At 34.5% G+C, this 12315-nt stretch overlaps 1 protein-coding gene across 1 annotated transcript in view; it reads left to right on the top strand.

The window, feature by feature from the left end:
• LOC109388440 (dystrophin) overlaps positions 1-12315 on the top strand; it is a 1592311-nt gene that overhangs the window by 310189 nt on the left and 1269807 nt on the right. Inside the window, exon 2 of the mRNA XM_019653146.1 lies at positions 6649-6710. Coding sequence (XP_019508691.1) covers positions 6649-6710 — 62 coding nt within the window. The remainder of the gene's footprint in view (positions 1-6648; positions 6711-12315) is intronic.

Below are 12315 nucleotides of genomic sequence, written 5' to 3'. Positions count from 1 at the left end.
CTGGAGGCTGCCCACCCTCTTTGGCTCGTGGCCCTGTTCCTCCATCTTTAAAAACAGCAACACTGAGCCAAGTCCTTCTCATATTGCTGTCTCTCTGGTTCCCCTTCTTATGTTGCCCTCTTCCCCCTGTAAGGACCCTTTTGATTACACTGGGCCCACCCGGGTAACCCAGAATAATCTCCCTATCAAAAATTAGCTGATAAGCAAATCTAATTCCATCTGCAACCTTAATTCTCTTCGCCCTAACAAAGAGTTTTAAAACAATTTAAATTTAACTTCTTTTAAAATAAATAATTTTTAACAAAACTTATTCACAGATTTGGGGATTAGGACATGGACAGCTTTGGAGGACCATTATTCTCTCTACCACAGGTTAAAAGAATTAATATACGCAGAGAAGAAAAGTGAGAAGAGGTCTGAAAAGTAAATTTGGTCTTCATTAACTTAAAATGCCTTTATTGAGCACTACCGTGTAATACATTCTATGCTAAGTGCTCAGAATATAATTATAATCCAGATACTCACTATCTTGGAAATTAGGCAGGATACAGGTGATGTTATTATGAAAAACTTTTGTAGGATAATGAGCAGTGAAAACTGCATTACATTGATTGCAGAGTGAGTGGGAAATAAGGAATCCTCTTTGACACTGTTTTTCTCTTCTTTGTCTAGTAATTTAATTATTTCAGGCCTCCTCATAATAAAATGACCATGAATGTCACCTTCAGCCCTAGCATTCTATAATCCTGTGATTAAAAGCTATTACTCAGATTTAATGTAAAGCATTTTTCATGCCATTTTCCTTTCTACTCTCCTCCACTTTGTATTGCTCTTTTGTAGCATTAATACCATGGTAAATCCATTTTCTAAAAAAAGTTCTGACTTTTGGGCCTTTCTTTGTAATGTTCCAGAGTATCACATAACCTTATCTAATGTTTATCATTAATCTTCCATATTTCTAATTTCTTTTCTTCTCATTTTTGGTGGAAGCAGAGAATAAGCTGACCCTAATAGCTCTTCCATGTTACTTAATAGTCCTCTCTTTAAATGAAATAAACTCATATCCCCTTATACTTCTTTACTATGCATATTTCTGAACTGTTATCAACTTGAATGTTTCCTTCTGAACATATATTTTCTGGTTCACTTAAGTGATGAGGCTCTTCAATTAACATTAACTAGCACCCAAGGAGAAATATTATTTTAAAAAATGTTTTACTCATACCGATTATGATGAACTGCTCTGTGTCATGACGATAATTCTTGGTGTTCATATAACTGGGTCGTGATGGTGGTGGTGGTAGTGGTGGTGGTGGTGGTAGTGGTGGTGGTGGTGGTGGTGGTGGTTTCAGTTTTTAAGTGCTTTCACTCACGGTGAATCATCCAATAGCATATAAGTGGTCGTATCATGCAGACTCTTCATGATTTCACTCCCAACTCCCTTTGTGATTTCATCCCATGCTACTCCTTTCTTGACACTTTAGAGTGCAACAAAATTGAATTACACATAATGAAGAGCATGCTCTTTTAGTTTCTTATCGCCCTACCTTTACCCTTGCTAGCTCCTCAAAAAGATTCATCTTTCCCTTTGCACCTTTTTCTTTCCTTATTTTTGCTCATCCTTTAGACTAAGCCTAGCTATCATCTTCAAGAAAATGTCTTTCCTAACATCCACATGGATACATATTCCTTTCTCTGTCTTTCTGTGAATATATGTATCCTTGTTTGTATAAAATATTTAATATTTATCTGTAATGTATCCATTTTCTACTAAACTGTGAACTTTGGTAAAGACAGTCTTGTTGATCTTTTCAGTAACTAGTGCAGGGCCAGCACAAACTAAGCGTTACATAAATAATTCTGTAAATTATTGCATAGATAAACGATTTCATTACAGCTCCATGAGTTAAAATGCAATGCCCTCATTTCACAGATAAAGAGACTGAGTCCTGGTGATTTTTTTTAAGATTTTTATTGGGGAATTGGGGGAAGGGAAACAGACAGACAAGTTGCTGTCGTTTTGTTCTTCAGTCTAGTTGTGGAGGACGTTACTTCACTGGCCCAAGTTGGCACCATCATTGCGCTCTTCCCGGGTGAGGCACATCAGTCACCAGCTTCTGAACGGCTGCTCATGGCGGCTGCTGGCCACTGACGCTGGCTGCTGGCTACACACGGTAGCCCATGGCAACCCACTACCACAGGGGCTGCAGCCTACGCCATAGCCGGCGATCCACAGCAACCCAGCTCCAGGTTGAGCTGTTGTTCAGCATCTTAGCTGTGGAGGGCAGTGTCACTGTCCCTCATATGTGGGATCCGAACCGGGGCCCTCTGGTGTCCCAAGCAAGTTCTTAACCATCGCGCCACTCGGCCGGCCCAAGGCCTGGTGATTTTTAAGGCCACAATGCTAATAAATTCTGCACTGAGCCTGGAAGCCAGTTCCACTGATTTCATGTTCTTTCAGTTTGCCCAATGCCATTTTTGTCTAGTAACTCACTCTGGTGAATCACGAATATCACAATTTTCCCACATTTATAGGATATCGAGGGTCTCAGGAATGTAAAAGTTAATAATAAGGCCAAAAGTCATTGCACTAATCCTAGAAAATATGAAGGATGAAGGGCCAGAGTTATTGAATAAAAAATGACTTTATTAGAAAGGGTTAATTCAGAGATTGAATACAATTTCTATGTCATGGTATAAAAATACTTTTATTTGGGTTTTCCCCATAGAGAGAATAAAATAAAATGTTGGTCACTTTTTCCAGTGTATGAAGTAGTAGTGCTTCATTCTTTGATATCTCCAGGGAACAGTTTTCAAGTAAATTTTTATAAAAGAGACTTTCTTACCTGTCTCTCATATTAATATACCCAGGCATGTTTTTATTAGTAAAAGAAAATCACTTATAAACAAGCACTAGACAAAATGAAATAGAATATGTGCTCCTTGAAATGACTATAAACAGGAGCATATAGATAACCACTTCCTAGTAAAACAGATTCCAGTTAATTCTTTTCTCATTCTCTTTGTTGCTGATTTCACATTAACATATCTTACTATAAACTGTATAATATATTTTATTAAAGGATTGAAATGTCTCTATAAACTTTACAACAATTTATATATGTATGTTTATGTATATCAACTTTAGGTTAACTATGGATACATAACTGATCATGCTTAAAATGATCAACTTTTAAGTAATATGAGACATAACAATGGAAATGGATAGACTCAAATATATAAAAATGTTAGCACAATAAAAATAAAATGAAAATTAAAAGGAATGTGACCACTTGGGAACACATATTCATCCATTGACTAAAAGTAAGTACCTTAATTTACAATAATGATTCTTATCTTAGATTTTGTGGTAATGGGACTCTTCATCAGGGAGGTCAGTGAACTCCATTTTTTTCTGTAGAGAAGGATCACTGTTGTATCGGATATTTAAATGGAGTCTACACCTCGAAATATTTAAGAACTACTGATTTATTATCTCATTCCAATTAATTTTAAAATATCAAGTACTCAATAAACACATGAGCAGAGAGCCTAAACAAGTATTTCAACAAAAGTAGAAACATGCAGAATAAGTAAATGTATGAAATGTTCTACTTCAATAGTAATCAAACAGATTCAATTTAAAACAAACTTCAACTATCTCCTTATATCTCATAAAGCAGCAATCACTTTAAAAGCAAAAGCAACAAATACTCCTATCAACAGCATAACCTCATTCTTTCTGGTACCACTAAAAGTTGGTATGACCATTGGAAAAACAATATGACAATATTTAATAAAAGTCATAAAAGGTTTCATAACGTTGACGCAATAATTTATCCTAAGGCAATTATATACCAGATGCTAAAAGAGAATACATGATGATATTCATTATGATGGAATGTCCCGTAGCAAACAAAAGGAAAGGGCAGCCCATATGGTATTCATGGTAAAATAAATGAAAAAAAGCAGAATACTATTATGGCTATGTAAAGTACATGTTTATGGGGATTGTAATGTGCAGACACAAAACTTTTGGGTGATTTTTGAATGTGAGTATATGTACTATATGACAAAGCCGAAACACTAAATTTCAGTTAGTAAATATAAGAAGCATTATTGCTTAAAATATTAATGAACGAATCATCCAGCATCATGCACAAAGTCCAGTTTTCAAATCTGGGTAAATCCATGTAGACATGCAGGTTGGGCCTTGTGAAATTCCAGGAGGTCATGGACATAGATTACAACATACATGGGTTGTTCAAAATAGAGCCTCTGGACTCATGATATTTTGTATTTGTGTTAATATGTCCAGCTTTCGTGACTCTGATTATCTTATGACATTCCATATTATCTATGCAATTATAATATAACCTGGTCAATGTGAAAAGCCATGGACTTTTATTCAAATAATCTTTATCAGGTTCATTTCTGTCACTTTACCCCTTCTGAGCGTGTATTCTTTTAATCTATGAAATGGTAAATTACATATGGATTGAGATGACATATGTAAAACAGCTTTGTGAACACTAAGGGACTATTACATTTTATATATTTTATAATAATAAAATTAGTTATATTTTATCATGTTAAGGAAATACATGTTACTATACCAAAGTAAAACATTAGCAAGTAATTCACTCAAAGTGTATTTTTCTCATATTAAAAGCAGAAGAGAGAACATCTAGTGAAGATGTTTATATGATGCTTATATTTAGTGCTGTTTACACAGTAGATACATAATATTTTGCACAGAATGTCAAGGTTTTCCTCCTGCCTTCAAGGCCTATTTAAAAATTGCTCTTTGCACATATAATTGAAAACAATAAAAATATTGCTTTACTACCTACCCACTTTTCACTTAAAAGCATCTGGAACAAATCCCTTCAAATGTCCTCCTACTCAGCTTTTGCTGAAGATAGTTGGATACATTTTAAAAACCTCTAAACGAATGCTTTCAAATGACTCATTTACTCTCCTGTGTCTGACAGACAGATAGGATATGTATGCACATGTAGGAAAAAAATAAGTGAAATTGCAAAGAAGGTCATTAATGTTTATTTTGCAAATGGAACTCAACTCCTGATCGATAGCACAATTCTAGATAATTACACACACACACACACACACACACACACACACCATTGAGAAATAGATTTATAGACCAGTCTTCCTACAGAAAGCCAGTGAGAATGATTAAATTTTGACCATTTTAAATGTTCTGTTTATTTTTATTAGGTTTGAAAACAATCTATTTGTATTTATTCCCGCTTGTCAACAACAGAAAGATCCATTTTGTAGCTATGGTTTATCCTATACTTTATGGATAATGCTGATATTTTACCACATACTTAGTAGCTTGTAAGAGTAACACTGTTAAATAAGAAGAAAGTATTTTGTGATGCTAAGTAAAATTTTCTCATCTATGAAAACGGTTTTAGGTTTATTATATATCCACTGGTATCTCTTATATTGCTTCAGCGTGTCTACTTATGGATTAATGTGCTTTAAAAATAAACAGATATTCTTAGTGTGTGCATACATTTGTCATGGGAAAGTGATTCTTTATGTCACCTGTTTTCAGGAGAAGCAATGGAGATTTATTACTGAAAAATAATATGACAGCAAATAGGCTATTTTGTCAGGGCATTTCGATAAAGGGTTCTTTTGACCCATGTAAAGAAAATGTGAAATCCATCCATTTTAAATCTTTCTCAGATGCACTCATTTATTGAATATTGACTAACATGATTACATTTACAGTAATTCAAGGATAGGCTTTGGCTCCAAAAAAGCATTTTAATAAATTAAGATTGATGATTTTTCTGCCCAATTGACTCAATACTAATTTCCAGCTTAGGAAAAAAAGAGATCATTTTTTAGAAGTATGACTTACGTGAAGCTGTTTCTTAATAATTTTCCACCCTAATCCCTTGGTATAAGAAGTCCTTGGGGACTTTTCCCTTGAATATTTATATGTAATCCATGAAGAATATCATTTGCATTTTAATTTGAAATTTCCTGACTTTTAGATGAAACGTGGTACTAAAAGTTTTGGAGTTGTAAGGTCCGCCTCCTCTAAAGCATTGACAAATTTATTGATCAGATATTTGCTGAGCTGTTAATTTGTCCAGTATTAGGTTCTGAGAGGCAAAGATAACTAAGTTATGCTTCTGATTATTAGGAAACCTCTTCTATAGTGGGAGGGGGAGACTATGCTAGGCCATGTATGCAGGTATTGCAAAGGAGGGAAAAATCGTGTCTACACTGATTGAGGCTAGAGGTTAAGAGGAAAGACTCAGAAATAGTTTTTCAGAAGAAATGACAGATAATAGGTTGATTATAACATAGTATCTACTCATTATAGGGGAATGAATATTTCATTTATTTAGGTGAGACTATTTTTCAGTAATGCTTTTATATAATATTTGAATGACTATGAAATTGATCATATCAATTATTTTTCAGATTTCATTTTGGTTTGGATATCTAGTACCAACATCACTCATGTTCAATTTCATTTATCAATGAATTTAATGATATATCAAAAGTAAACTAATGTATAATAGAAGTTATTTGGATTGTAAAATATTAATGATATTCAAAATTGCTTCTTAACTCTTAATCTTTTATTTTCCATTGTAGATGAAAGAGAAGATGTTCAAAAGAAAACATTCACAAAATGGATAAATGCACAATTTTCTAAGGTAAGGATATTTTGTTACTTCTTTTTAAGATGTAATATAAGTTGCTGAATTTTCAAAATGAACTATGTTTCTGTGTAGTTTAAACATCCATATTGTTTTTCTCGTAGTGTCGATTTATTTTAGCTGTGCAAATCTGGGGATATTATGTTGACTTTTAATAAAGGAGGAAGCAGCAGAATATATGGTAAAGAGAAATTATTTAAGCTGACACAAGGTATCTCTAGTTCTTCTTGATAATGTGAGTTTCTTTAATGACATCAGTTATCAGAGGATTTTAACAGCAATCTTCCATCGAGTAGCTAGTATATGTAACAGATTAGAAGATATGAGGGATTTTTACTGTTCCAAAATGATAATTTTTTTGTCTTTCTTGGTCTTTACCAAGTTCGAGAAAAATTGATATAACTGCTTTGGGCCTATTTGGCTCCTATCACTTAGAGCATGTGTGAAATCATTTAAGGTGTTAAGTTTATCTTCTTTTTCTGCAGACATCAATCCATACTCTTACTAATATTTATTTTGCAAATGGAACTCAACTCATGATCCATAACATGATTCTAGATAATTATATGTTAACACAGTAAAATATTCTTACCTTGAAAACTGGCATTAAGTATACTATATAAGGAGGTTTATGTAGATTTTGAAGTGAGAAAGACTTGGATTTGCATTTAATAATTATGGATTTAGGCAAACCAAATGCTTTGTGAGTCAGTTTCTTCATCTTTTCATCAGTTTGTGTGCACAAGTATATATTGAGTGCTTACCTAGTAAATCAAATCCAGAGAATAGGAATATAAAGCTTGTAAAATTAATTCCCTGTACTCAAGGCTTTAAAAGTGGCAAAATAGTGATAATGGTTGTTTTCCATGTTATTGTGAAGATAAAAGAATTATTATGTGTAAACTTTCCTAGTGCAATGCCTCATGCTCTTAATAAATACGAATTACTCGTGGATCTGTGTCATTTTGTAAAACGCTTGGTAATAGATCCAAAACAATCCACTGGGAGATATAATCTAAAAAGTGTTTCCTTTATTTTAAAACAAAAGGTTTTAAACAATGATCCATTCTTTGTGATATTTGATAGCAGAATTTTGCCAGGTACTCTTTGGTATATTAGCAAAAAGTAAAGTTACTGAATTTGAACTAATCAGATTTATATTTATATTTATGTTCTGAATTAACAATTAATAGTTGCTATTACAGAGCTTTAAACAATAAATATAAGAAGGAACATATGTTGTTAAAATTTCAACTTTTTGAATAAGGTACAAATATTAAAAAGGAAAAAGTTATAACAACACAAATGAAGAAGAATAAATGAAAAATAAATTCAAATATTTAGGATAGAAATTCATAATTCTCAGAATATTTACCAAATGGATATATAGAGTTTAATTGCTGTATCGACTGATCTCATTAAAACTGTCTTATATTTGGGGGGGCTGGCCAGTTGGCTCAGTTGGTTAAGAGTTGGCTTGGAAGCGTGAGCTCTGAGCAGCAGGGTCGCCGGTTTGGTTCCCACATGGGCCAGTGACGCTGCACCCTCTACAGCTAAGGTGGTGAACAACAGCTCGACCTGGAGCTGGGCTGCTGAGTTGCTGGCAAAGGCGTAGGCTGCAGTGAGGCTGCAGTGGGCTGCCATAAGCTACCATGAGTGGCTGGCCGCCGGTGTGAGTGGCCGTCCAATGGCCAGCAACCTACCTGCCTCAGCCAGGAAGAGCGCAATGATAATAACCAACATGGGCCAGTGAAGTGATGTCCTCCACAACTAGACTGAAGAACAAAAGGACAGCAACTTGTCTGTTCCCCTCTCCCAATTCCCCAATAAAAAATAAATAATCTTAAAAACAAAACAAAACTGTCTTTTATTTGGAATTTTGAAATAAGCAATAGATAAAACCTTTCAAATGAAAATATAGACAAATTAGAATTGTAAAGAGGTTTTTTAAAATAATAAATGTAACGTAATACTCTGAATATTTTAATTAAACCAGTGAATTATTTTAATAAGGTGTGTAAATGTGACCAAAGACGAACACTGTGAATCTCATTTCACAAATCTAAATGTATCACCCCTCTCTATATACTGACGTGTTCAGACATTTACCACAACTCACATGCTGACATACAAACCATGGTTTGATACCCTCTGTGAATGCATTTTTGGCACCACTGCCTTAGAGCATTCTTTCCCCTACCTTTATGAATGCCCATATATTTTTTTAAGATTTTATCAGGGGATTGGGGAAGGGGAACAGCCAAGTTGTTGTCCTTCAGTCTTAGTTGTGGAGAGCACAGCTAGCTCAGCTCAGTTGCCATTCGGCCGCCTGTTGGCAGCTTGTGGCTGCTCAGCTCAAGGTGCTGTGCTCAATCTTAGTTGCAGGTGGGCATAGCCCACCATCCCATGCGGGAGTCGAACTGGCAACCTTGTTGTTAGGAGCACGCTTTCGCCAGCTGAGCCGTCCTACCACCTGTTGGCAGCTCAGCAGCAACTCAGCTCGGGCACAGCTCACTGGCTCATGTGGGAATTGAACCGGCGACCCTGTTGCTCAGAGCTCGTGCTCTTAACCAACTGAGCCACTCAGCCGGCCCAGTGAACGCACATATTTTAAAACTGTGGAATAATCACATGCATGAGTGTACTGACTGTTTTTTCCCAAGTATCCTCCCCCAATTCACTCCCACTGATTTAATTTATTTTATAAATGTTCTCCCTTAACCCATTAAAATTAGATCAGGAGAGTCATCATTCTTTCAAATATAAAAGTTTCATATTTGGGAATATCCTAGGTATCAGGAATATAAATAAATGTTTATAAAGACAGGAAAAATATTTAGAGAGAAAATTGTGTGTGTGTGTGTGTTGGTTTTTCATTTAGAGAACCTGAAAAATACATTTTCCATGTTATCTGATGTTTCCTTGTCAAGACTTCAGGTACATGACTAAATTATATTTATGCACTTTGGAAGATAATGAGAATTAAGAGAAAGCTAATTTATCCAGTTTAAGCCACTCAGTGATACCAAAAGATAGACATAACTGTGAGATAATGTCATTTGACACATTTATTGCGTCACTACATGGCATTCAGCAGAATTCTAGGCCTGTGGGAGACACAAAATTAGTTTAAGTTGAATCTTCTGATCTCTTGGAACCTACAGATTTGGGAGATCTTGAATAATTGCTAAATAGAGTAGCCTTAAGTGGACTGTGGGTGGTCAGTACACTGGGCTAAAATGAATTGGGAAACCTTAGGGAGAAAGCTCTACTGACTGAGAGAATCTAAACGGAGGAGCATCAAAGAGCAAGACATTCCAGACTGAGAAAATGGGAGCCTACTGAAGGCAGGAATATGTGTTTTGTTTGTAGCCCCGATGATCGTTACTACTGCACTAAATAAAAATAAAAAATGCATTTGGGTTAGTAGTACAGACAATTAAATATTTGCTAGGTTTAAGAAAAAGGAAAAAATTCTGAATGGAAAAGAATGTGTTCAGGAAGACTTTAAAAAGAGAGAAAAAGCAAGGAGTAATTACCTGTGTGGTAAATTAGGCAAAGACAATCGAATACATAGAACAATAAAAAATTAATATGATAAGTTAAAATGTTTATCAGTGAGGTATACACACATACAGACACACTTATATAGTATTTGTAAAGTATAGAGAGACAGCAAAATAGTTCCTTGTTATTTTGTAAAGCTACATAAGGGCAATTTTAAGGGGAAAATGATTAAATATAGCCTTATCATTTTGTGTTATTTGAAACCACATGTGCCTTTTTAGTAAATCCAATGATTTTTCACTTTCCCAGTACCATTTCAAAATAGGCCATATCTCTTTTTCAAAATAACTCTTCTATTAACCTTCAATTCTAAAAGTTTCTACTAGAATGTGATTTATCACATCTATTCTATATAGATAACAAAAATGATTTATCTCCACATGAACATGAAGTCATTGCCAGGAAAGATTAATTCAAGGTAAATATTCTACTCATATAATTTGTGGACATTTTATAATCCTAAAAATGTGTTTACTTTACTGTACCACAAATATAATTCACATAATAAGGATCTTGTCTCATAGACAAGTTTAGTGGTTCCCAGAGAGTAAGGCGGGAGGGGGGTGGTAGATGAGGGTAAAGGAGGTCAAATATATGGTGATGGAAGGAGAACTGACTCTGGGTGGTGAACATATCTGGATGATGTATTACAGAATTGTACACCTGAAACCTACGTAACTTTGCTAACAACTGTCACCCCAGTAAACTTAAAAAAAAAAAAGAATTTTGTTCATTCACACAGGTTCATTGACACTTTTGAAATTATAACCAAAACTGATTTTGTCATAAAATTTGCTTGATGTTTGTGTTAGAGAAAAAGCAATCTGTAGGGACAAATATTTACTTTGCTACTACATCAGTTGACAATTTAAACCATCTCCCAATGAGTTATATGATGGTTTTGACCTTACATTGTAGTTAGTAATTATCTTTATTTCCATCCTCTCTCTACACTTTTCTGTCTGATTCTTCCAAAAGCAGTAGACAACTTTGTATTTTACTTAAATGAAGTAGAAATATGTATTTGGTTCTGTGTATGAGCTTCACAAAAGCCAATGATATGACAATACATTTATGTCTGTATTGCCATGATGTATATGCTCATACATGAAAAAGCCAGGATTAACTCTCTCAGGATAACAAAAACATGGGATAGAATTAACTGATATTACATACTTTTTCCAAGAATTCATCAGAATTTTCCTTCTAGCCAGCATGATGAGCATGATATAATGCAAATTAACACTAAAACTATGAGTTAGTGAATCAGGCTTTAGGCAGCTCTGTACCATGGAGCCTCAGGGAAAATCACTCATTCATTTTGGAAAGAAAGGTAAAACATACAATTCAAATTCTTCCAGTCAAGTTTTCATTATGTGTCCATGTCTATTTTGTGAGAAAACGTGTATTTTAAAAAGTTTTATGAATAGTAAAAGATATGCATAAAACAGTGCCATTTTTGTTATTGTGTAATATATTTTCTGAATTGAAGGAATTACATATTTATGTCATTTTTCCTCAGGGTGCTTGCTCATTTCTTTCTTGAACTTGGTTTGAGCTACCTTCTTTGGATGGAACAGGGAGAATAGAACATTTATTTATTATCATGGTACACACTCAATGTCAATCTATGCCCTCAATATACACGCACCAACATACACATTCAGTAAGCATATTATGTGTAAAGTGAATTAAATGGTTTCATGATATAAAAGGAAGGTACTGGGACATAGGGACAAAACATTTTTTTAGTGAAAGAGGTAACAATATGTATATACCTTTCTTCTGTGCCATTTCTGAATTTATGTATAACTATCATATGTATGTATTACTACTTTACAAGGGACCTGATTTAACAAATGTAATTGAGCAGGGTGTTGTATCATGGAAGGTTCGCCAGAGATATAAACAGACCCCTATGCCTCTGGCTTCCTGTTTTTCCATTCTGTTTGGTACCGGAATAATTAAATCACTAGAGACCCTGAAGGGCAATGAACCATGTCTCTGGATCATAATAAGCAGCCCATAGAAGGTT

The sequence above is a fragment of the Hipposideros armiger genome, unplaced genomic scaffold, assembly GCF_001890085.2.
Source record: "Hipposideros armiger isolate ML-2016 unplaced genomic scaffold, ASM189008v1 scaffold_197, whole genome shotgun sequence".
In the NCBI taxonomy this organism is placed as follows: domain Eukaryota; kingdom Metazoa; phylum Chordata; class Mammalia; order Chiroptera; family Hipposideridae; genus Hipposideros; species Hipposideros armiger.
The sequence above is the reverse complement of the archived record's forward strand: the minus strand, read 5'-3'. Positions and strand labels throughout refer to the sequence as shown.